The sequence below is a fragment of the Macaca thibetana genome, chromosome 7, assembly GCF_024542745.1.
Source record: "Macaca thibetana thibetana isolate TM-01 chromosome 7, ASM2454274v1, whole genome shotgun sequence".
Taxonomy (NCBI): Eukaryota; Metazoa; Chordata; class Mammalia; order Primates; family Cercopithecidae; genus Macaca; species Macaca thibetana.
The window spans coordinates 165723082-165750236 of record NC_065584.1 but is presented as its reverse complement, the minus strand read 5'-3'; the positions used below and the strand labels follow the sequence as shown (position 1 = coordinate 165750236).

The window sequence follows — 27155 nt, the reverse complement described above, 5'->3', positions numbered from 1 at the left end:
ATAACGAAATCATGATTCAAAGATGAAATTAAATATATAGCAGTTTTTAAGCCATGATTGGAGTACACATTTGCCCTAAATCAGAAAGATCTACAAAACATGATCTTTGAGTGGGCTGGAAGCCCTGAAACCATGTGTAGAGATGAAAATGTTACTCTAGCATAACACATGTCCTAATAGTAATGATATTTGCTGATTTTTTAAACTTATAAATTCAAATGATAGAAATTAATGGAAAGTCACTTGTGACTACCAGGAAGAATGGAGATGTTTGCAACCTTAATTCTGTAGTAGTAAAAGTTAGGCTGATAGCAAGCAGGAACTGAGGGTAAGGAAAAGGAGGAGAATTCAGGTGCTCATGCAAGGGAACAGAAGAAGAAATAGAGCTTATGTACATTACCTAAAAATCACAAACACTCTCAATGAAAAACCAAAAATAACTATAAAACACTGTAAATAGTAAAAGGAAGTCAGCAAGATTGGTTAACTAAGAAGAATTCTCATTTCTTAGAAGAAAGTCAACAAATAACTGTCTAAAGTTGTTCCTGGGTATTAGGAGTCAAGAGGAAGAGGGGTGGCTCTTGCTTTTCATCATAATCTTTTCAGTTTGACTTGTTACATTGTCTGCATATATTATTTAAGTAGAAACATTGAATGTTATCATTAAAATGCTACTCATGTCATTTATTACTAAGTCTTCTCACTGGAAGGCTGGTATATCTTAGTACCTAATAACACATCTTACTGTACTTATGATGGCATATTCTCCATTAATACCCTAAAGGCATTCCTCCTTTAAAAAAAATAGAAGAGGCAGTTACTACCCTGTATGTTGCTGTCATCACTATACGAGGACATGAAATGCAGGCATTATTCTGACTGACTGACAAAGTTACACAAAGTTATTATATCTCTCCTCTACCTTACTCTGTCCTTCACAAATCAACCTGTCTCTTCAGCTGTAGCAAAATGACGCCACTCTGTTGGAATGATGCTGCAGTCCTCCAAGTCACCAGATCCTAATTTGCAGTAATTACATTTAAGAATCTGATCTAAAAACCAAGACTGAATATTAATAAGGTCAGTGGCAAGGAGATATTGATGGGCAAAGTGTAGGGTTTAAAATTACAAGAAGTGGCTGGGCACAGTGGCTCACGCCTGTAATCTCAGCTCTTTGGGAGGCTGAGGTGGGAGGATCACTTGAGGTCAGGAATTCAAGACTAACCCTGGCCAATATGGTGAAACCTCGTCTCTACTAAAAAATATAAAAATTAGCCAGGCATGGTGGCGCATGCTTGTAATCCCAGCTACTCTGGAGGCTGAGGCAGGAGAATCACTTGAACTCGGAAAGCGAACGTTGCAGTGAGCCGAGATTGTGCTACTGTGCTCCAGCCTGGGCAACATAGTGAGACTCTATCTCAAAATAAATAAATAAATAAATAAATAACATTTAAAAATAAAATAAAATTACAAGAAGACATTTAATATAGACAAGTATTTTTAAATCTTCAAAGCCAGCTTAAAAAAAAAAAAAAAAAACCTGCAAGTTAGAGGCCTGATTTGGCAATAGTTTACAGGGGGAAAAATTTCTGAGGGAGGAGCTTATAATTGACCAAAAGCATGGGACTGTTAGAAAAGCTTACACAGGCAATGTTCAAATCTCAAACAACCCTATGGTCCTAATCTAAACTACCTTCCCGACAACTCAAGTGGGCTTCTGTTTTGTTTTTATTTAATTATTTATTTATTTTTCAATAATCAGGCAGTCTGCCTGAACTGGAACGGGTCCAGAGAGACTCCCCAGACAGACCTCTGTATTCCACAATGATGGGCCTACCAGCTAGTAGTTCAGTTAGGCAAGCAGCAGCATCCTTACTCAGCAGTACTTGTGAAATCATGTGAATATTTTATTGTAACCATTTTCAAATTTTGTTTCAGAGCATCTCAAGCTCCTCAGGAACCTAGTCTGGGGAGAAGGCTGGGCTTCCTACTCTGGTTCAATCCTAATTCAACTTTTGAAGAAAAATGGTTCCAATTTTTAAAAATAAAGATTGCCAAATAAAGATTTTAAAACTACTGTTTAAACGCATTTTGCAGCTGGGCACAATGGCTCACGCCTATAATCCCAGCACTTTGGGAGGCCGAGGCAGGTGGATCACTTGAGGTCAGGAGTTCAAGACCAGCCTGGCTAACATGATGAAATTACTAAAAATACAAAAATTAGCCAGGCGTGGTGGTGTGCACCTGTAAACCCAGCTACTCAGGTGGCTGAGGCATGAGAATTGCTCGAACCTGGGAAGCAGAGGTTGCAATGAGCTGAGAATCACGCCACCGCACTCCAGCCTGCACAACAAATTGTAAGTCTGTCTCAAAAAAAAAAAAAAAAAAAAAATTTGCTATAATTTTATGAGTGGAAAATAGAAAAAATTAAAGTGCTCAAATTAATAATAAGCACAAGACTCAAACTTAATATGGACGAGGCAAAGATGAAAAGTATCAGCTATGCCAGAACGCTGATTTTTTATTTTTTTGGCCCCCATCAAATGCTCACTAGCCTCTGGCTGATAGAGTGCATGTTCAATTGTAAAGGAAAACAAGAACATGTAAAGCACATGTGTGAAAAACTAGAAATAAATGTCATTTAAAAAACTATTAATAAAAATAAAACTATAACTAGGGAAATATTTTTAAGTAAGCTTTCAATGAATGGAATCTTCCCTATAACAAGTCTATCATCCTGCTCAAAGCAACATTTTCAGAAATGCTTTTCAGAAAACAGCAGGCTGTTTGTTCATTTTTAAGTCTTATTAACTGGCGAGATGAGGTCATGGGGGAACAGATCCAATGCACTGCCCCTCGTCAGACCATACCTGAACTATAAGCCTGTCTCAGAAATTCTGCTCAACAGGGATGTGTTCAGAGAGAAGGACAGGGATGGTGAAGAATTTGGAAACACCTTATACAAAGAATGGTCAAGAGAACTGGGAATATTCAGGCTGCAAAAGAAATGATTAGGTAAGAGAATAATTTAATCTACTTCACCCAGGATGTATTGAGGCTCCACTTCATGTTAAGTTCTGTAGGGAATTCAAATATGAACAAGACGCCACCTCCTCTGCCCTCATGGAGCTGACTAACCAGTAGTTTCCAAATATCTGATGGGATGTAAAGTGGAATGACAGCAGGGAATTAGGACTGCAGAGAAAATTAAAAGACAGACCGGGACTTAGGAGAAAACACTGTTCTTCCTAGAAGGATTCAACTGTTGATATTCAAATGTTAATTCAGTTGATTCATTCAGTTAATGCATTTAAACAACATTTATTGAGACTAAATGACGATTAATAATATTAAAAAATTACTGACAAAGATAAATTCAGGGTTCAGGTGGCTAGCCACCTGGGAATTGGAGGGATTTGCAGGAGAAAGGAGGAAGCAAGACAGGGACCATATGGTTAGAGGTAAATTATTATTTCCCTAGAAATGAGGTTTATTTATTACATTATTCAAATAAACACAAAAGCTAAACAAACGTAAATTGCTAACAGGCTATGAAACTATATCAAGAACCTACGATTACAACCAAATTTTGCACTTGACATTAGCATTTTTTTAAAAAAGAACTTAAAAAGTCTTGAATCAAGTATGAGTTAGACTAAATGAGTAGATCCTATACTTCTAGATTTCATATTCTTGCAAGCTGCCCCTCTCGTCTCCCCCTCCAGTAAAAACAGACAAATGGTTTGGGTTGCCAGATAAAATACTTTTAAAGACTATTTGAAGAACAAAAAGCAGGAGAGGCAAAAATCTCACAATACTGGACCTGCTAAATAGATTTGGCTTCAAGGATCTACCATTGTTTTCATTTTTCCTATTTTGCTGTGGATAAGTAAAAATGTCTTCCTGCACCATGCACTGGCATGAGGGATCCACTGGATTACCTCAACTCTACTGTCCCTTCCAAGGATCATCTGACTGTATACTATAATGGTTTCCCTAGCAATAGAGGGGCTAAAACCTTATAATCCACTCATAAATATAATTGTCTTTACAGGACACAACATAAGTAAGCAGAGACCATGCCCCTTCATCTATCTGGCTATAATTCAAGAAGACAAAACTTCAATGGAGTGAAAAGAGAGGGGAGGGATTTAAGATGATTTCCTTTATTAATGGCATCTTACACTAGAGATCCAATCTACCAAGAAACCTACAGAGGCTCTGGACACAACTGTAGTTCTTCTATTGCCAGGGCCCTCTCATTTTAGGGTTAAAGGGACCTTTTTACTTTGTAGAAATTGTGGGGGACCTACAGACTAGCAAGAACCCATGAAGCAGAGACATTTCCAACAAGATCACAGGGCTTGTCTTCAGTGGCTGTCCCTGTGGTCTAGAGACAGAAGCATGTCAGAGCTTAGTCTGGGATTAGGTCAAAGAGCCTTTACTGAGAACTGCCAAGGACCAGGCTCCTGAGCAGCTAGTTATAATCAACATCCTTTATCCCTGGAGTATGCACATCTCCAGGAAACCACCTGCAATGATAAGCCAAGCTCTTGGAAGATAAGAACCCCCTTCTCTAGTTCTTAGAGTTAGGCACGTTGCAGAGACTCCATAAACACATCAGACTGACTTTTAAAGATTCTGACTCCCTGTCTAACAAGATGCAACTCAGTAGGAAAAACTGGTCCTTGTTTAAATAATCAGGAATAAAATGTTGCTCCAGATAATTTAATACAGTTTATCACGGCTTAAGAAAACAATTACAGTAATGTCCATAAGCAGACTATAAGAAATAAAATTGAATTGCTCTGAATTTTTTTTAAGGACAAATAGGGAAAGACTATGTTGCTAGACCGTTTGGACACATGGCTTTATTTAGACTGACATAAGCATTACAAAGCAAATGACAAAAATGACTACTAATGGCAACAAGTTAATCCAGGCAACTGCACACTGAAAACATGTAGAAGTCAAAAGAAATACATCGAAACCTTGCACTCACTAGTTAACAGCCATGTGGGCAGCACAGAACCGATCTTAGGAACCAAGAGAGTGTATGTGAAAGTGCTTTGAAGATCACAAACCCATTTAGAAATAGGTGGGATGCTATTCTTCAAATCTTTGAAAGCTGTCTACTACTATAAATTCATTCATATCTTTCCCTCATTCCTTTCAGTTTTTAAAAAATGTATTCTATCCAACTTACATGTAAGCCCTTTGCAAACACTTACTCATTTACTGTAAATAACAATCCTACTATATTCACAATTATCATTTCCCTGCTTTACAGAAGAGGAAACTAAGGCACAGAGATTAAACAGTGCAGGCAGGATTCAAACCCAGGTGGTCTGGCTCTACTGTCCTTGTTCTTAACCCAGGCCCACCTACAGTTATCCAGGTTTCTGTTTACTAATCCTCAGCCATCTTCCTCTGAACAGAATCAACAATAAAAAATGGTAAAGCAGTCAGAACCACCCAATCCAAATGGTGAGAGGAATCTGAATGGCCATTGCAATTCTTTCCTTCCTTTCAACTGATTTCCAAAGACACAGGAGAAATTTTATGTCATCAGCAAACAGACAATATAGAATTCCATGAGGAGAAAACCTCTCTAGGGGTATATAAAGTAATCTTTTAAAATGCAAACTGTGTATTTTTATTTTTTACTGCAGAATATTATACCTAGCACTTAGCCCAACACCTGACCTGTATCAAGCACTCGATTTGTTGAAAGACTGCAATTTCTAAGCATTTTAATTTATTGTCATGCTCAGATACTGTATTTTTGAGAAAAGAAATCCAAAAATATATTAACACTATGAATTGAGAACGCTGGTGTCTAAACTTTTAGTCATGCATCCTTATTCATAAAAATGAGAGCATGTGCTCCCGATTTGTGTGTGTCTGCGTGTGTGTGTTTTAAAACACTACAAAATCTACAGAAATTGAAAACACATAAAAAAAAAATGAAAAACAATAAATATTAAGCCAAAATATAAGTTACGGTGTCATCTTTCTGTACCCCTAATGCAGGTTTTGAGCATTTTCTAGATGTCCACCCCTGCCACCTTGGAAGCCTATGCATGTAGTGAATATTTTCTAATTTTAGAGCATGGGCTCCAGGGTCAGGCTGCCTGGGTTCAAATCCTGGTTCACCTTTTAACGTGGTGTGACCTGGCACAAATCATCTATCCAGGTCCTAAGTTTCTGCATCTGTGAAATGGAGACAACAGTTCGTACCTCACAGATAGGTGATGATTAAAAGTACGTAATATGTGAAATGTGCTTAGCATAAAACAGACATTCAAGGAGTGCTGGTTACACCAGAACTACAATCCAATGCAAACTGCCTACTTTATAAATGGAGACAGGCTGGACATGATAGCTCACGCCTGTAATCCTACCACTTTGGGAGGCCGAGGTGAGCAGACTGCTTGAGCCCAGAAGTTAAAGACCAGCCTGGACAAAATAGCAAAAATCTCTTCTCTACACAAAATACAAAAATTAGCCAGGTGTGGTGCCCACACCCGTAGTCCCAGCTACTCAGGAGGCTGAGGTGGGAGGATCACCCGAGCCCAGGAGGTCAGCGGTGTGATGAGCCATGACTGCGTCACTGCACTCCAGCCTGGGTGACAGAGCAAGACCATGTCTCAAAAAAGAAAAATAATAAATAAATAAATATATGTGTGTGTGTATGGAGACAATGAGAGACTATAAAACTATCCAGGCCACACAGCTGTGTACCTCAATTTTTTTTGTTTGAGAGGGAGTCTTGCTCTGTCACTCAGGCTGGAGTACAATGGCGAGATCTCTGCTCACTGCAACCTCCACTCCCAGGTTCAAGCCAGTCCCCTGCCTCAGCCTCCTGAGTAGTTGGGATTACAGGCACCTGCCACCATGCTCGGCTAATTTTTTGTATTTTTAGCAGAGATGGAGTTTCACTATGTTGGCCAGGCTGGTCTCAAACTCCTGACTTCATGATCCACCCACCTCAGCCTCCCAAAGTGCTAGGATTACAGGCATGAGCCAGTGCACCCAGCCTGTACCTCAATGTTAATGAAAGCCATTGTTCTCCCAGCTCCAGACCAGTGCTCTGTTTACAGCATACCACTAATTCTGGATAAATGGGACACACTCCTGGAGTTCCCTATCTTTCTTTCCATTTTCCTTTCTAAGACCGATTTTGGGGGGGGAAAAAAAAAAACCAAGACCTCGGTGGCTTTCCTTTGGTAACTATTTAATATTAAATTTATCCACAACCTCCCTTAACTCTACTCTCATAGTGCAATCCATATCCCAAAAACGGCAGGACACTGTTACCATGGCACACCAAGGAGAGCTTGGCTCTGCAGCTGGCTCATCACTGTGCCTGAGAGCTGCTGTAGGTGGCAAGAAGACACTGCTGGGAAGTTAGAGAGCTATTATTTGTGCTCATTTCAATGCATGCACATTTTTCCTTAAAAAAAAAAAAGACTTACAAAGTAGTAATAATAGACTGCGGGTGGTGAGTGGAACTGTAGATGCTGTAAGAATGGTGGAATGTTAATAGTTGCTGTAGTTGATGAGACCGCCATGGAATTGATGTTAATATTTTCCATACATTGTATACGATTTGAGATTTTTCCATTATGAAGTTTTGTTTTGTTTTCAATAAACAACATGGCAAAGTAACAAAAAGACAGCAAATGCACAGGTCTCATGGATCCGAGGAGATGAAGCCAATAGATAGGCAGTCAGTAAAACTATAGATTCAGAAAAAAATTGTTTGAATTCTGCATTATTTTCATTATCAAGTGACACTTCAAGTATAGGCATATCCTTCAATCATAACAACCACAGTCATTTTTCCCAAGTATTATGAAAACATATTAGAATGAGATGGCTGTCAATCCACATACGGAGGGCTGTACTACACTGACAGATGGACACATTCCTCCCCAACACATGACAAGAAGAGCAAACATTCCCTTTCTCCTCTGAGCACTTCTATTACTCTTCCTGGACCTCACCCACAGACAGGTGAGGCTGCTCTTATGAAAATAAGCTTTGTCTTCTATACAGAAGTCCAGGCAATTGAAGGATCGATGGCAGGCTATTTCCTGGGCCCAGATGGCTCCCTCTACCCCTCCTTGGCTGGGCTACACATTCACACCCATGCCTAGAGAGGAACCTCAGCAGGAAGCTGGGGCTGCACCAGCCACCTGACTGATGCCTCCATTCCAAGAATCAAAGGAGATGAAGGCCCCATATCCTGAACCTGAAAAGAAAGAGCTCTCAATACAAATCCTACCTCTTACAGTGATTCTACCCAGTCCTTCGACACAAGAACTATTGTACTGGGCTCCGGGTGAGTCTGAAGAGTTAGACACTACCTCTGTCCTCAAGGAGATCACATTCCAACAGAGGAGTCAGGTACAGTCATCAGTAACCAAAGGACCCGGGGATAAGGGCTAGAACAAAGGCATAATCTTAGAACTATGGGGGCAGAGAACGGGAAGTCTGTCTTGCTGGCAAGGGAGAGATATGAATGGTGCAGGAGGGCTAATGGATACCAGCATCTGACGACTGCAGAAAAGCAGGTAAAGAGCAAAGAAAGGCTATGGCATTTTTCTTCCTTCATAAATATACAGGCAGCAGTCTTTCATTCTACCTAGAACTTTTCAGAAAAGAGTTGCAAATGAAGGGACAAGTTCTGAGAAATACAGACTCCAATTGTTTGGTGTGTTAGTTAGCTTTGCAGTTCTTTAGCAAATGTAAATAAGAGGATAACTCAGAAATAATACAAGAACAGGCTTCAGAAGATCCAATGCCTGCAAAAGTCCCCAAGAAACGGGTCCCATTTTCAGTTCAGAGAGGAAATACAGGGAAACAGACAGGCAGCAGGCATCATGCAAATTAAAACTGTAATCTTCACCACACTTAATCCTGCCAAAGTAATTATGGTTCTCTCACATTTTACAAATCAAGAAACACTAGTCCACACCGAGTCAGTAGGAGGGTTTTTTTGGGAAATAATCTAGTGGAAGCCAGGAAGCATGCAGTAATGACAAGACCTCTGGCAAAACTGCAGTGCATAAAGCCTCCTATGGGAAATCACCTGCCTGTAGCTGCCTGGGGCTGCTACAGCAAGCATGGAGCTGTCCTGCTGCTCTTCTGGGTGCTGGAAAGAAATCTTGGGGGAAATCAGCAATCACCCTCCAGCCACAGAAAGTGACCAAAGAGCCACAACCCACAACCTGATGTCACAATCTGATGTCAGGATGCTCTCTCCTACAGAGAGAGACCTGTCATTCAGTGATTCATGCGAGCATCTGATCCTCAACACTGGGTTCTTTTAAAGGCCACCACTGATCAAAGATGCTAAGAAGCCAGATGAGCAGAGCGCCTACAGGGTGATTTTGGCACAGAAGCAGAGGTAGGTCGACCCCAGGAAAAACTGCCAATTCTTTCAGGTTTGTTTTTGGCTTAATTGCATTTCCTTCTCTGAAGGAAGAATTTCCAAATTTATTTCTAGCCCAGACCTCCCTCCTGAACTCCAGACTTATATTCTATTGCTTACTCTACATCTCCATTTAAAGGTCTGATGAGCACCTCCAGCTCAACAATACTCCTGATCTATGCGCTGCACCACAATCCTGAGCCACTCACAGCCCTCCCCATCTCAATCAACAGCAATTCTGCCAGGCGTGGTGGCTCATGCCTGTAATCCCAGCACTTAGGGAGGTGGAGGCAGAGGCAGGAAGATTGCTTGAGCCCAGGAGTTCCAGCCTTGACAACACAGTGAGACTGCATCTCCACAAAAAGAAAAAAGTTAATAAAACTGAGAGAAAAAAAAGAAAAAAAAATCAGTCTCTGTTTCTAGTTTTCCTGTTTCTCAAGCCAAAATCCTTGGCGTTATCCTTGACACTCCCCTTCCCCACTCTGCATCAGCAAATACTGTTGTTGGTTCTGCCTTTAAAATACATCCAAAATCTCACCACCACTGTGGCTAACACTCTGGTCCAAGCCACCAGCATCTCTCATCTAAAATACTGCATTTGAATCCTAATTGGTCTCTTACCTTCCTCCCTTGACATATCAGCTCCTCCAATTTGTCATTAACACAGAATGATCCTTCTGAAATATAAGTCAAATCATGTCACATCTCCACCCAAAGCCCTCCAATGGGCATTTCCTGCTGTCAAAGCCAAAGTCCCTGCAATGGTCTGCAAGGCCCTATTTGACCAATGCCTTCACTCCTCCCCAGTTACTCTCAGCCCTCATCTCCTACTACTCCTCTTAGTCCTGCACCCGTTACTTGCCCTGCTCTAGCCCCCCGCTGGCTTCCTCAATGATCTCTACATCTGCCAACCATGCCCCATCTTAGGACCCTGGTCCCTCAGCCCATTTCTGCACATAGCTAATCCCTCACTGCTTTGGGCTATGTGTCATTTTCTAAATGAAGCATATCCTAATCACCCTTTAAAAGTTGCAACCAACCCATACAGTCTCTTGCCCCAATCCAATCCCCTTGCCCTGTTCTGTGTTTTCCTCTAGCACTTATCATATTTGAATAATAAACTATCACTCACATAATCATTATGATTACTGTTTTTCATGGGCACTTGTGAAACAAAGCTTCACAAGAGCAGGGGTTTTGTTTGTTTTGTTCTGGAAGAAAGCCTGGCCCACAGTGGACACTTAATATGTTTGTTAAACACGCAAATCCAACAGGATATGAGGTACGTCAGAAAGGAGTATTTCAGAATTCAAAATCCTGGAAGCAGAGCATTCCAGATGATCACAAGGTACGAGATGTGGCCACAGGTGTGGGTTGCTGCAGAGTTGTGCAGGGTGGAGGAGGAGAACAATGAGGGAGAGACCGGGAAGTGTGAGGCGGGGCTGCTAAACAGGCTCTCAACAGCCCAGGATATTCACACTACACCGGATGAAAGCAGGAGATCCAGGGGTAAAGAAAATGGCGATCCAGATGCGCGAGTCTTCGAGGAGTATGCAGCTATATCCTGGAGGCCAACAGCTACCAATAGCTTTTTTATTTTATCTTTTTTTTTTTTTTTTGAGACAGAGTCTCGCTTTGTTGCCCAGGCTGAAGTGCCGTGGCGTAATCCCAGCTCACTCCAACATTCACCTCCTGGGTTCAAGCGATTTTTGTGCCTCAGCCTCCCAAGTAGCTGGGACTACAGGCGTGCGCTACCACACCTGGCTAATCTTCGTATTTTGGGTAGAGATGGGGTTTCACCATGTTGGCCAGGCTGGTCTCAAACTGCTGACCTCAAGTGGTCTGTCTGCCTCGGCCTCCCAAAGCGCTGGGATTACAGGCGTGAGCCACCGCGCTGGGTTCCAATAGCGTTTTTTAAAAACCTATATATTTATATTTATAATATATACATATATTTATAAAAGTATACACTTACTGCTAAAAAATTTTTGAAACCCCTGGTATAATATAAACTGCAAGTTGCCCAATGACTACTCCTGCTCCAGCAAAGGAGATTCACAGAAACTTCCAAGGAGCAGGTAGTATTTTACAAGCATGGTCACTATGTGGGGTCTCCAAGTGCCTCCCTCAGGAACTTCATGTTCCCAGGTTCCTAAAATACAGACAACTCACCCTCCCTAGCAGGCCTGCAGTTTTAAAATGATTGTATCTGGGCCTGCTCCACAACTGTTCTCTCAGAGTCTTTGAGGATGGGGTCTGGCATCTATTTTAACAAGGCCTCCCAGTAATTCGTACACTAAAGTTTGTGAACTGTTATTACCAACTTACTTATTTATTTACTCAACAAATATCCAATGAGCACCCATTACCCACCAGGCTGCACTGGTCCAGGTGCCTGAGAGGAAGAAGTGAGTGAAGCTGACCATGCAGAGTTAAGCCTGCTCCCTATACTGGAGAATTCAGGCTTAACTCACAAAACATATGGACAATTCACACCTGTAATCCCAGCACTTTGGGAGGTGGAGGCGGGAGGATTGCTTGAGCTTAGGATTTCGAGACCAGTCTGGCCAACATGGCGAAATGCTGTCTCCACTAAAAATACAAAAATTAGCTGGGCGTGGTGGCACATGCCTGTGATCCCAGCTACTCGGGAGGCTGAGGCATGAGTCACTAGAACTCAGGAGGCAGAGGCTGCAGTGAACTGAGATCATGCCACTGCTCTCCAGCCTGGGCGACAGAGCAAGACTCTGTTTGAAAAAACCAACAAAACAAAACAAAAAAATAGAGAAGAATGTGAGGTGGGGAGAATAGGCTACTGTAGTAATTCCGGGACAAGCTGTCAAGAGCCTAGAATAAAGAAAGGAGGAGAAGGAAAACAGAGGAAATAATAACAGAAACGTGTGGCTGACCAGATATTCAGATGAAGAAGAGAAAGGGACCACAGAGGACTTTGTGACTTGGAGCCTGGATAAAAGGAAGAGAGTGAGAGAAGCACGAAGAGCTGTGCTGACAGTGCCCAGGGCCCAGGCGTGGAAGGACTGTCCCATGGGCGCAGCCAGGGGCAGCTGGAACCCTTGCACTGCAAGCTCCCACTGAGCTTCAGGGATGGAAACAGGAATTGGAAACCATGTATATTTTTAGTTTAATACCTTCTTAGGCTTTTTACGGTTTTCTTGGAATTTTTAGTAGGCAAAACTAATTTATTCCAATTAAATATATGATGATGTTGGGGCTCAAAAGTAGATATCCCCAAATACAGTACTTTGACAGGCTGAGCTGCAGAAGCCTCAGGAAGCCTCTCTGCCCCTCCCCACCAAAACTCTGACCCTCCCAAACCACAGCATGAAGTTGTTCTCCAAAGTTCCCTTATCTGCCTTAAGTCTAGATTACGCTTGTCCAACCCTTGGCCCAGGATGGCTCTGGATGATGTGGCCCAACACAAATTCGTAAACTTTCTTAAAACATTGTGAGATTTTTTGCCTTTTTTTGTGGGGGGGGTGCTCATCAGCTATCGCTAGTATTAGTATATTTCATGTGTGGCCCAAGACAATTCTTCTTCCAATGTGGCCCAGGGAAGCCAAAAGATTGGACACCCCTGATCTAGATCCACCAAAGAATAAAACAATGACTTCTGGTGTCTTCTGTAAGTTTTTATTAACTGAACTCCTACCACACTACTGCAGGAAGAAAGACTGCAGTTTGTCAACACACCTAGACAGACTTTTGTCACAAACCACTGTTTGCCCTGTGGATCCAACAGACTTTATCTCAGGCCACCATATGTTCTTCAAGTCCATTAAATTCCCCTAAAAATCATTTACCATCCCTCTAAAATCATCCATACTTTCCCACTTCCCTTTCCCCTAAGAAGTAGGGCATATAAGAATATGCATCCCCTCAGGATATTGGGTATTCTGTAATTTTTCTCCTGTGCACACAGATTTATTTATATGCCATTTCTCCTATTAATCTGCTTTTTATCAAGTGGTTTTTCAGCAAACCTTCAGCACACAAAGAAGTTCTCCCTTGGCCTCTACAATGGCATGTTCATTTTTTAACGTACTTATTTTATCCAGTCTAGTTGTACACTATAAAACATGCTTCAAAGTGATTAGCATGCAAATCATCCTTTCCTAATAGTTATATTAAAATTAAAATAGTATAAAGTTTACACATTATAAGGACAACAGTGATAGTTAAACATCACAACAACAATCAAAACTAGAGAAACTGAAATACCCTTGAGTTATTTCTGACAATAGGGATAAATCAAATTATTTAAGTGAGATCAGCACACAAAAATCATGTTCTGGTATCGTAGACCTTTGCAGGCCATATAATCATCACTGCACAGGGTTTAGTTATGTCCATGACAATCTCTAAAAACAGTCTGAGATTAGGTAAGAATTCTCATCTGATTATCAATCATAATCACGGAGATTTTAGCTAGTAGATTTATATTTAACATCTGGAAACTCACTTTTTGTGGGTATATTCTGAACACAGGCTCCTTTACATTTTTCCCCCAAAGTAACTGCCCAGATTTCACTGTAACCATTAAAAAATGTAAAGTGAAGGGGCAAACTAATCATCAGTACTGGTGGTTCTCTTTGCTCATTTTTCCTTCGGAAATTTAAACAGTGCTCTGTTAACAAGTAAGCTTGAGGTTAGGCTCCTCTCTGCGATTCAGCAAGTAATTGACGTACAATGGTTAACTATTCGTCTGAGCACTGAATCTGAATGACCTAGACTTCCTGGAAAACAGAGGTTTCCAATTTCACCATGGAGCCATGGTCCTTTAACACTCTTAAGTGAATCAATAATGTGGGAGTTATCAATGAGCTCCATTACACAGAGCTGTGAAAATGCCACATGAATCTGAGGTACAAGGCATTATGGGAGCATTCATATTTTAAAAGGAAGCTTGCTGTTCAGGTCCCCTGGCCAACTAGGAAAAGGGAAGGTTAACTCTATCTATTAAGGATCGTCCCATAAGTAAAGAGCAACCAGAACATCTCGAATGGTGCACACAATACAAGCTTTTGCCTTCTGGTCCTTGCCATCCCTAACTCTGCTTAGAGAAGTCTCTGATTCCCGCCCAGCTCCAAAAAGCTAAGCCTGGGAACTGCAAAGTGGAGGGAGCAAACCAGAAATGGTTTGCAAAGTAATTGTAGGTGTTGGATTACAGGTAGGGTTTCCTCGCCTTTAAAGATCTCCCTTGGGGATATAAACACCTAGGTAGATGAAATGCTATCAGATTTAAAATACTAATGCATACCACTCTCCAAAGCTCTTGAGGCCACAAGCAACAATTCCAAAGAGACTTTCCCCTTAGCTACAAATAAAACTAAAACACCTTTACTGTTCCTCCACTTCCACACCCACCAAGCTAGGCTTGACCTGGGTATTTGTATCTAGAAGGGACAAGAAGCAATTTAACACTCCTTCTGATCTAAGCACCTAGTTTTCAGCATGGTCTGAGCATTTGGTTATTACAGCTCTAACAATTTTATCGATAATCCTAAATGACACCAAACTCTTACTATGTGGAAAGCACTGTGTTAAGCACCTGACAAGGTGGTTGCAGCTATTGTAACCATCATCATCATTTTAACTGAGGCTCCAAATGGTAGAAAACTTGCCTGAGGTCAAGCCGTTAATCACAAGCAGGACCTAAAATCAGGTCTGTTGAACTCTAAAATCTATGCTCATAACCACACACACACACACACACACACACACACACACACACAAATCATAGGGAGCTCAGAACTGCAGGGAACATTTCTCCCCAGGTTACCCTTGAGACAACCTTGCCCATGTGACTCTGACATAAGACCCAGAATCAGTTCCGGTTGTAAACCCTCTAAATGAAGAATTAAATCATTAAACCATTTCACGCCAGGAACCTCCAACCCAAGTCACATAGAAGTCCGCTGGCACCATCAAGTTTTGGCCGTCTTCCCTCTCTTGCCTCTTTTCTCCTGCCTTCTTCAGCTGATGTCTGGCCTGACCTCTGCTGCCCCACAGGCTGTTCAGAATTATGTCTGCACCACAGATCACTTCTCATTAGCAGTCCCATAGCCCCACGGTGGATGGTGTGTCAGCTGCAGGACAGGAGACAGCAGAGGCAACAAAAGGGAACAGACCTATTTTTCTATAGCCTTTCACTTCCAGGCTTGGGATGGGCACCCACACACACGTGGTCTCAAAAAGGCAATGACGTCACCACTCTACTGACCTGGTTTAAGGAATTAATTGTAGTCTATTCTTCAAGGTCGATGATCTCTTGTCAGACTGAGCTCTGTGTCACACAGAGAGCTCAGTGGAGAGCAGTGACAATTCCATGCAACCCTCCATCCACAACTAGAGGAGGGGCAGGAGCCTGACTCAGGAGGCACAGAAGTGACAGCATCCTGGGGTGTCCACATGCTCACCCGGCCACAGCCCCCTTCTCTCAGGACTGCACCCTCCTGCAGGCTCCAAGGAGGTGGCTGCATTTCTTACACTGCTTTAGCACCAGCCCTCACTAACCTGGGGGTACAATCAGATAAAGCAAGGATGGGAACTGAGCGCATGAAGGAGGCCAGCTGCAGGCAGCCAGGTCAGAGCAAAGCTAGGTGGGGTGGGCCTCAGTGATGTGCAGTGAGTGTGAATGAGGGAAAAGGTTTGAGTGTAGAAAGAGCAATGGGACAGGCACGTGGACAGGAGATGAGAGGAGCCAACCCCAGAGAGAGGCAGCTGGAGAGAGAGAGAGGAACGGGGCAGGAGCTTCAGGCTCCCTGGAATCTCGCAAATATGAATGTGATGATTTCTTTTCAACGACTGCCCCTTCACATGGTTTACTCTAGTGGGTTCCTGGCCACCAAAGATCTGTATCTGAAGCCATCTACAGCACTCTCTCCTCATCCACTGCTTTGCTTTCTGCAGTTTCAGCTATCCACGGTACAGAACCAGATATTCTGTGAGACAGAGATCACATTCACTTAACTTTAATTATAGTGTATTGGTATAATTGTTCTATTTTATTATTACCTATAACTGTAATCTCTTACTGTGCCTACTTTGTAAATTAAACTTTACTGTAGCTATGTACATATAGGAAAAAACATAATGTTGGCCGGGCGCGGTGGCTCAAGCCTGTAATCCCAGCACTTTGGGAGGCCGAGACGGGCGGATCACGAGGTCAGGAGATCGAGACCATCCTGGCTAACACGGTGAAACCCCTTCTCTACTAAAAAAAGTACAAAAAACTAGCCGGGCGAGGTGGCGGGCGCCTGTAGTCCCAGCTACTCGGGAGGCTGAGGCAGGAGAATGGCGTAAACCCAGGAGGGGGAGCTTGCAGTGAGCCAAGATCGCGCCACTGCACTCCAGCCTGGGCGACAGAGCGGGACTCCGTCTCAAAAAAAAAAAAAAAAAAAAAAAAAAAAAAAAACCAAAAAAAGAAACATAATGTATACCAGATTTGGTACTCTCCAAGGCTCAGGCATCCACTGGGGGTCTTGGAATGTATCCCCCACAGGTAAGGGAGGATAGCTGTATATAAATGTGTAAAAAATCTTTTCTAACATTCCATTTTTTCAACTCTTAACAAATTATAATCGGGGCTGATCTTAATATACTCGCTGGCTCTTGGACATTTCTAGGCTAGTGTGTCTCAACTCTGGCTGTGTGTGTGTACACACACACACTCATATACATAGCCTGCACACTTAAAAAAAAAAGTCTACCTAGGAGATTCTAAAGTACAGCTAAGGTGGAGATCCCCTGCACCAGACTGAATCCACTGTATTTCCCAATGTAGTCAAGAAAAAGCAAATTCAAAAACATTAGGTGCTTTCCCTAAAAGTCACGAAACACAGACTTACCAGAAGACACCTCAGAAGTCATGCAGCTGGATGACATTTCATTGTTTCAGGTTTCAAACAGTGCAATGTGAAGCCCAAAAGTGTGAAGTGTCTTGTTTAAGAGGGCTGCTATGGTTTGAATGCTTGTGCCCTCCCAAACTGGTGTTGAAATTTAGTTGCCATGGTAACTGGATTAAGAGGTGGGACCCTTAATGGGTGATCAGGCCATGTGGACTCCACTCTTATGAACAGATAATGCCTTATCTCAGAGAAGCTTCTTTATCAAAGAGGGAGTCTGCGCCTCTCTCCCCTCCCTTGCTTGCCCTTTGGCTTTTCTGGAGCAAGGCTTTGAGCAAGAACCTTCCTCCCGCCTTTGGTTCAAGAAGCCAGCCAGGAAGCAGAGTAGTCATCATCAGACACCAAACATGTAAGTGCCTCGATCTTGCATTTCCCAGCCTCCAGAAATTGGGAAAGAAACCTCTTTCTTTATAAACTACCCAGTCGCAGGTCTTCTGTTACAGCTGCACAAAACTGGCATAGTGAATCAGTGGGAGTGCTGGAGTCAGAACTAATTTTCCTAGTCCAAAAGGTTTTGTTTGTCTTTTTTGAATCACATCTTTTAGATGAAATTAGAAAGCCTATTATTTAAAGCAGCTCTAACAAAAAAATCACTCTGTTATCCAAATAATAATCTCCTAACTGTATGTGTTGAGACTCTGGATTCCTGTACATAGGCTTCTTAAAGTAGAGCAGATTTATAGTTTCAACACAAGCCTAAGCAAAATCCAGTACAGTGGGTAAAGCTGCTATCAAAATGAACAGTGCAATTCCTAAAGCCAGATTTTGGAGTCTTATGTGGGATTATCAACACTGAAGAGAGTTGTTACTAAATTTGGAGACAGAGTGAGGAATAGAAGCAGTAATATAAGGTAGGGAATTAATAAGAAGCAGTAAAATAAGGTAGAGCTTAAAGGGAAGCTCTAAGTAATCTCAGGCCCGTATGATTTAAGTGACTTTCGCAGGGGAAAAAAAATGCTCTTTACACCAATATGCCATGGCATCATTAGAGTTTTAAGACTTGATTTTGGTTTTTGGAGACAGGTTCTTGCTATGTTGCCCAGGCTGGTCTCAAATCCTAGGGTCAGAGATTACAGGCATGAGCCACCATGCCCAGCTAATTTATTTTTTGTAGAGACAAGGTCTCACTATGTTGCCCAGGCTGGTCTGAGACTCCTGGGTTCAAGCAATCCTTCCACCTCAGCCTCCCAGTAGCTGAGACTACAGGGAGGTCTCAGTGAGGCTGTGTCACCGTGCCTGACCTAAGACTGAATTTTAGAGAAGACTGAGCCTCTAAGAGTGCCCTAAATGAAAACAACTGTGCTCGGAAGAGAACACATTAAGGAGTTATTGCCCATTAACACAGAAAATGAAGTCATCTGCCACATCTTTGCAACTGGATTACTGGAGAAAAGCAAGGCCCCTCAAAACAGAACCATGGGTAAGTAAACTGTGGTGAGAGGAGCGTGAGAGCTCAGATTCTGGTACTGATAAAGAGAGAAAACCTGCAGAACCACACAGCGAAGCAAGCCGGAAGAGCCAAGTATGGCAAAAGAGCACTTGGAAACAGGCTGAAGGTGGACCAAAGAGAAGGGCTCTGAGTGGATTCCCAAAATGGTCTGTGCCTACTTCAATTTCAACAGGTCTGTTCTTAAGAGTTACATTCTTCCTGTTCACATACTGGCTGCCTTGAATTGCAAGCCAACATTCTATTTCCTTGCTAGAAAGATCACTGTGCTTTCCCCTTATGTCAAACAGTATTCATAACATTTCTGTTTTTCTTTTTTCTCTTTTTTTTTTTTTTTTTGAGATGGAGTCTTGCTCTGTCACCCAGGCTGGAGTGCAGTGGCGTAATCTCGGCTCACTGCAACCTCTGCCTCCCGGGTTCAAGCCATTCCCATGCCACAGTCTCTTGAGTAGCTGGGATTATAGGCACCTGCCACCACACCCAGCTAATTTTTGTATTTTTTAGTAGAGATGGGGTTTCACCATGTTGGCCAGGCTGGTCTCAAACTCCTGACCTCAAGTGATCCGCCCGCCTCAGCCTCCCAAAGTGCTGGGATTATAGGTGTGAGCCACCACACCTGACACATTTCTGTTTTTCTATTCCCTAATCAGTCAAACTCAAGCAGAAATTCTAAGCTTTCTTCCCTTAATGGCATCATAGTATTCCCTCTGAAAACACTGAGAACAAAGAAGTTAGGTTATTAACTTCAACATGTCCAGGAAAGTAACATGCTACTCAAGGAGAATTCCACCCTGAGACTGCTGGCCATGAACACCATTCACAATCAACAGGTGTTTTTCAAGGGTTCCACGACCTCAGAGGATGCCACTACAGTTTTGCTGTGACATGGATTTTCCAATTATGGATCCTGTGAATCACTGACACAAAAGTTATAAAACAGCAAATCATAGTTACGTATTCAAAATGCCTCTGAAATCTATTTCATCCTTTTACAACAAAAAGAAACAGCTTGCGATTAACGATACTTCAAGAGTATGTAGTACAGGGTCTGGCACAAGCAGAGCATAAATAAATGTGTGTTTAACAGTTTGGGGTTTTTTGTTTGTTTTGTTTTTTGAGACCAGGTCTCGCTCTGTTGTCCAGGCTAGAGAGCAGTGGCGCAATCACGGCTCACTGCAGCCTCAAACTCTGGGGCTCAGACAATCCTCCCACCTCAGCCTCCTGAGTAGCTGGAACTACAGGCACACACCACCACACCTGGCTACTTTTACAAATTTTTTGTAGAGATGGGGGTCCTAACTATGTTGCCCAGGCTGGTCTTGAACTCCTGGGCTCAAGTGATCCTCCTGCCTGGGCCTCCCAAACTGCTGGGTTTTCAGGCACGAGCCACCACACCCAGCCTATGTTTAATGGTTTACTGGTCAAATTAAGGAATAAATGAAATATTAAGTCTTTTGTAATTTGCCTTTTGTACTAAAGGCACTGAAAAGTCTTATTTTCTTCTCTCTGCATCTGCTTTCTCTGACTGTATCAACGTTTCTCTGCCTACATTACCAAATGCCTTTCTCCTCCACAGCTTTTGTCACCAGCATCAAAAAGAAGGATCAAAGATGACTTCTGTGGATGGCATCAGCAAACACTGATAACAAACTGAGTTACAAAGGTCTCACTCTCCTGTTTCTCCATTAAAATATTTCAGCTAAAATACTCTGCCTCCTTTACACCTCATTCTTTGGGCTATTTGCTTGTTTGGGTTTATAGTTTCAAATCAGTCTGATTCACTGTCTCTTGAGTCATGCTGCCACTTGTGCACACACAGTCTAAAACTGCTCAGCCCTAAGAGAATCCCCTGGAAAGATGTGTGTTGAGGAGGCTGAATCTGCCTACTCCCACCTTAACCAACAGGCAGCCTTTCCTGCAGATTAATCACTTCACTTCCCCAACTCAAGTGACAACAATATGCTCCAATAAGGTGACCCTGATTTTCAGTGTCCTTTCCACAGATATGTCTAAGTAATTTCAATTCATTCCCTCAATTGCTTGTATTCACAACATACTTATATTACTTACCAGTAATGCAAACATAAAACAAGTCTTGATCTTGGGGCTCTCAGTCATGCTCAATGAGCTCTCCTCATTGTTCATGCCACTCTTCCTGGCTCCTTCAAACCCTGCCTCTCCGCTACACTCTTTTCAGTAACTTTTCAAATGTTTAAAATAATCATCTATTGGCCAAACGGCAACAACCACCTTTCTTACCAAATCTACTTCCTCCTGAAACCCTTACTCTGGATTACATGCCCACCTTAATACTCATCATCTGGGGGGATTCACTGTCTTTATCCACGCATAAGGGGTCTGCATACTGGTAGTATTTACATCTGTTTCGAGGGCTGGACAGCTCACTCTAGCATGCGTAGGAGCTGGCACAGATAGGTAGTGGGATAAAAGATGTAGAGACATACAAAGGATGGGTTAGTATTGTTTTTCTCTTCAATACGGACCTTTCAGTGTCACAAGAACACCAATACAATGAACACAAAGTGGATCAGGCCTCAAGCCAATACATCTGGCCCTTTTTTTTGTCTATGGTTGTACCAGTGGATATTAAACCCTGAAGATAAAATAAGATCCAAGTACCTGTAAGAGTCCAACTTAGGAAAAATTAAATTTACCCCACTTATTTATGGGACACCCATTATGTGCAATTCACTCAACAAATACCAATGAGTGCCTATTATTTTAAGACACTGTGCCAACTGTCAGGAATAGAGAAGACATAGTGTCCCTGCCCTCAGAGATCTTTCAGTTTAATGGAGATACAATTAAACAACAGATATAGCAACACTGTGATAACTCAAGCAAAGGGGCCAAGTACCAGGTGCACAGGGAACACAAAGAGTGTCCTAATCCAATTAAGATCCAGTCAGGATCCATTGTTCCTAGCACAGGAGAAGAGCAGATACAAAAGGCTAGGTGTGAGCAGAAGAGTGGAGCAAAATCCTGAGTGTGGGGCTTTGGGGCCTGCAAGGCACTGCACCTTACAGTCCTCCTGGCGGAATAATCTAACTACAGAGACGGAGATGACTCAGAACAAGGCAAGTTCTCCAATCAGTGTCCTGGGGAGTGTGGTTAACTAGGAGGGCAGGAAAGATAAAGATTCCCAAAGAAGACATGGGGGATGGCCGGTGGAAAACAGAGTCTCACCCAGTAACAAAAGAATGGGTACATGGGATGGAAGGCATTCCTGCCATGCACTGACCTGAATTAACCTGTAAAAGGACAAAGAATAGGGTATGTTCCAGGCAAGTAAGAGCAGAAGAATCATACTGAACAGCAACAGGAAAGTGGTTGAGGGGCTGACTGGCTTCAGAATTAGGTAACTCCTAAGTCAGCAGAATAACCAAGACACACAAATGCACCTCTTGAAGAATCTGATAAATATGACAACCGTAGCAATGGTGCCGTGGCAAGAGTACTAAACTGGTAGTCAAGAGACCTACTGCTGATTTGCCGCCAGACTATCCTCCTGTCAGATGAGCTGGGTGAACGTGAGCAGTGTCCATACATGAGTTGGGAAATAAATTTAGCAATTCACAACCATCATTCTTTTTTCTTTTTTTATAAAAGTGAAATAGGCCGGGCATGGTGGCTCACAGCTGTAATCCCAGCACTTTGGGAGGCCGAGGCAGGAGGATCACGAAGTCAGGAGATCGAGACCATCCTGGCTAACATGGTGAAACCCCGTCTCTGCTAAAAACACAAAAAATTAGCCAGGCGTGGTGGCGGGCGCCTGTAGTCCCAGCTACTCGGGAGGCTGAGGCAGGAGAATGGCGTGAACCCAGGAGGGGGAGCTTGCAGTGAGCCAAGATGGCGCCACTGCCCTCCAGCCTGGGCAACTGAGCGAGACTCCGTCTCAAAAAAAAAAAAAAAAAAAAAACAGTGAAATAAAACAACATATTCTGCTACGTGTGTTGCCCATAGAAAAATTACTGTTTTGTGAAGCATTAGCTTCAGGTATGTAGATACAGACGTGTATGTGTGCTTGATGAAAATGTAAAATGTATTTCTTACTGTGAAGTTACAGTCAAAACAGTTTGAAAAGCACGAGACAGGCCGGGCGCGGTGGCTCAAGCCTGTAATCCCAGCACTTTGGGAGGCCGAGACGGGCGGATCACGAAGTCAGGAGATCGAAACCATCCTGGCTAACACGGTGAAACCCCGTCTCTATTAAGAAATACAAAAAACTAGCCGGGCGAGGTGGCGGGCGCCTGTAGTCCCAGCTACTCGGGAGGCTGAGGCCGGAGAATGGCGTGAACCCGGGAGGCGGAGCTTGCAGTGAGCTGAGATCCGGCCACTGCACTCCAGCCTGGGCGACAGAGCGAGACTCCGTCTCAAAAAAAAAAAAAAAAAAAAAAAAAAAAAGAAAAGCACGAGACATGAGGATTTGTAAGGTTCCTTCAAATTCTAAGCTTCGCATGCAGCCTTTAAATTCTAACCTATTTTACAGGTGAATAAATTAACTTAGATATGAGTTGTGGTATAACATTAAATAAATCATGGGTACTCTTTAGACATCCCATTAGATAATTCAAAATTATCCAAAACAATTCCCCTTAATTCAACTGATACGCCATCAGATAATTCAACATTATTCAAAACGACGCCCCTTAATTCAACTAAATATGACTAAAAAAAAAAGTCTCCAGGAAATAACTACGCTCCACGTCTGCTGTAACACAGACACACCTGTATATTTGGGGCAAAGTGCCAGTCATGTGAAAGGCTTTCACTGTAATGCAAACATGCACACACAGGAGCAATGTTCTATGGAAATTCTTTAAAAATCTACTCAAGGTAGCATTTTCATGTTTCAAATTTTAAAGATCTAATGCCAAACTTATTTTTAATACCTTTGCCAACAGCAAATTCTAGCAAGCTATCGACTGTGTGTGACACATACTTTTGAAACCCTTTACTGGAACAGGTGGCTTTTAACTACTTACAGAGTCTGACCCAATGCATCTGCATATGATACATTCTCATCTACCTAAGCCACTTTCGAAAAGCTATAATCCCAACGAGGGCATCCCCTTCAGGACTTCAGGAGGGCATAAACATGCAACATACAGCAAATACTAAGTACTTCCCTGTTGGACAAGCCATTTTCCCAGACAGGCAAGGAGTCACTTAGGAACATATGCTTGAGTACGAATGAAAAAAAAAAAAAGATCATTAACGTTGGTGATGTGCATAAGCCAAGCAAACGGGTTTTAGATAAAAACTATAGAAGGGTCCATGGCGACAATAATGCCTGGTGTACTTCTTCTGGGGACTCTTTCATCTGAAGAAATCAAATCTCATCATAGACATGGCCTCAGGCTATTTTCACCATCACTGCTATGAGGCAGGTCAGAAAGGTCACAGATACCCAAACTGGAGCACAAACAAGTAACCTGACCTGCCCACGTATCAGACTTTTGTCTAATTGTGAATAAAAGTCACGTTTTTGGTTTGCTTCTTATAAAACAACCAGGTCTAACCCCTAAACCATGCCCCCAGTCTGTGCCTGGCTCACAGATGGCCCACCCTAAACACTTTTCAGTCCTTCTGTGAACGCTAATTCAAGGTCAGAGATTTCCCAGCCCCTGTAAGATTCGAACTTATATGGAGGCCGTGTGGAAGGTGCCAGGCCCATAGCTACCAGCTAACTTCCTGCCCCACAGTGCCACTACTCTGCCCCACCAGGAGGCAAACTCCCCGCTCCACCCGACCCTCCAGCTGCCTCCAAGGCTGCCCAGACATTGTCCTGTCGGCACTTTACAACCAGAAAGTCTTTCAGAAGCCATCCTGTCTCACCCACTGACTTTACAGGGAAGGAAAGTGAGGTCTAGTGTGCCTTGCCCAAGGTCACTTCAGCTCGTGCAAACGAAACACAAACCAAGTTGTTTCTTTCTGCCTGGTACTTAAGCACCCACACGCTGCCACTAGCGGTGACCGAAGCCACAGAAGACCCAGCCGGTAGGCCGGCGGCACCCAGGCGAGCCAAAGCCGGCAAAAATCCTCTGAGTGCGAGCTCTCCAGGAGCCTGAACGCTGGCGCGGCTTTTGGAGAAGGTGGGAGCAGGCCAGGGAGAGACAAGAAAAGCGAATTTACGGCGGCCAGGGGGCTCTCTGCTGGCCCACAGTCCCGGAGGAGGGGACCCTGTCCCGGCAGGCCGCCCCAGGGACCCCAAGAGACCTCCACCCCGCCTCCCCAGAGCTAGAAGCCAGGACTGGAGAACCCGGCGGACTCACCGGGTGCGCAGCGCCTGCCACGCGGCGTCGATGTCGGCGTAGAGGTTCTTCTCCGAGGGCTTGCCCGAGCTGACGCCGTAGCCCGAGTAGTCGTAGGAGAAGATGTTGCAGTTGATGCGTGAGCCGAGGCCGATGTAGAAACTGCACATCTGGCCCAGGTCCACGGCGTTGCCGTGCGAGAAGAGCAGCGTGTAGCGGCTGGAGGGCGCGCAGCGCACGAACATGCAGCCAAGCCGGTTGTCCCGGGCCGTGCGCGAGAAGAAGACCTCCACTGCGTCCAGCTCGCGCTGCGAGTACTGCCAGTCGGCGCGCTCGCTGAGGTGCAGGCTGCACGCGCTGGGCCCCGCGCCCGCGCCCTCCTCGGGCTGCTGCGGTGCCGGCTGGGCCGCGGCGGCGGCGGCGGCGGTAGCCTGGGCCGGGGCCGGGGCTGGCGCGCCGGGGCCGCGCTGCTCCGGCGCCAGCACCGTGTAGGTGGGCTCGGGCGGCAGGAAGGCCAGCTTGGCGGCGATGCGGCTCGGGCAGGGCGGGCAGCAGAAGAGCCAGCACAGCTCGCCCAGCGAGAAGCCGTTCATCCTGGGGCCTGGCTCGGGCATGGGGACGGCCTGGTGCCCGCCGCCGGCCCGGCTGGCTGGCTGGCCCGGGAGGACGGAGGGCAGGCGCGCGGCGAGGGAGCGGGCAGGCAAGCGCGGAGGGCGGCTGCAGCCCGCCCGCCCGGCGGCAGGAGGAGGCGGAGGCGAAGGAGGGCAGGAGGCGGGGCCGGCCCGGCGGGCGCGACGCTCGGAGCCCGGGCGGGTCAGCAGCGGCCCCGGAGCCCAGGCGAGGCGCGGGCGGCCTGGGCCCGCGCGCGGCACACAAAGCCGGCGGCGGCGGCCATGGCCGGCTCGTGCGCGCCGCCCCCCCCGCACCCGTTCCCGCTCCCGCTCCCGCACGCCCGCCGCCGCCACTTCCGGGTTACCGCGCGGCGGCGCCCCCGCCGGGACGCGGCGCAGGGCTGGGCATCGGGGCGGGGCTCCGCGGGCAAGGGCACGGGCACCTTCCCCGGCCTGGGAAGCATGTTCTCGACCCGCGGCAGACGGGGTCTCCCAGGCGGCTCCGGGGCCCAGAGGAGCTGGGCGCCGGGGCTGGGGGCTCTGTCCCCGGACAGCTGGGCGAATCCGCAGAGGGGACCCTGGAGGGGGTGCATGTGTCCCTGGGTGGACCGCTCCCCTCCCCTCCCCCTGGGATTCCCTCCCCCAAATCCAGGTTTCTTCCTTGGATGAAGGTTCTTGGGAATCTACGAAAACGAAACTAAGGGGTGGACAAGAGTTGGAATGTACCCGAAATATTTGGCTTTCTCGTGTGTGCTGCTTTCTGAACGGCTCAGTACCAAAAGTTCTCGGCACCGTAAGGGGTACCGGGGTTGTGGGATAGGGCGGTCATCAGTGCGTTTCCTATTCGGAGAGGCTGTTTCTGTGTAGGTAGCAACAGCGTTTCCTTTCTAAGAGCATGGTTTTACCCTTAGTACATTTCTGTACCTATACAAGTCAGCTGTTAGAACAGGAGGGTACTGTATTTAGCAACAAACCATGTTGAGGTTGTCATTTCTAGTCCCACGTGTGGCAGATTTTCCGGTAGTAAGTATATACTAGGTATCCTTTACAGTGTTTGTGTCTCTAGAGTTGTTTTGGGTCCAGGATTTTTAAGTGGTCTTAGTCATGAACGATTCTTATACTGCTTTAAATCCACTGTAATCTTGGCAGCCACCTTTACATGATTTTTCGAATATAACTCTCAGTGCCTTGAAACTGCTCTGGTGCCAATTTCCACAGAGCCTTCTATACTTCCTTTTTCCTGCCTGATTTGGCAGCTGAAGAATTCCCTTTCAGGAACTGACAGGAGATACCCTTCCTGGACTGCCAGCAGGGCAGCTGGAGACTGGGAGGTTGGCACAATCCCTATGCTGGATCTGTTGTTTTAACTCACAGATATGCTGAGAATTTTACCTTTTGTTGTGGCTTTCTACAGGACGAGAATTTTGAGCACCCTCATCTAAATGAATTGTCCATACT

General features: G+C 44.5%; 1 protein-coding gene across 1 annotated transcript in view; it reads right to left on the bottom strand.

The window, feature by feature from the left end:
• The window catches only part of ABHD17C (abhydrolase domain containing 17C, depalmitoylase), a 62106-nt gene extending 36293 nt beyond the window's left edge, over positions 1–25813 (bottom strand). The window contains exon 1 of the mRNA XM_050795869.1: positions 25108–25813. Within this exon, the coding sequence (XP_050651826.1) occupies positions 25108–25700 (593 nt within the window). The 5' untranslated portion in view covers positions 25701–25813. The remainder of the gene's footprint in view (positions 1–25107) is intronic.
• Between the last annotated feature and the right edge of the window lie 1342 nt (positions 25814–27155).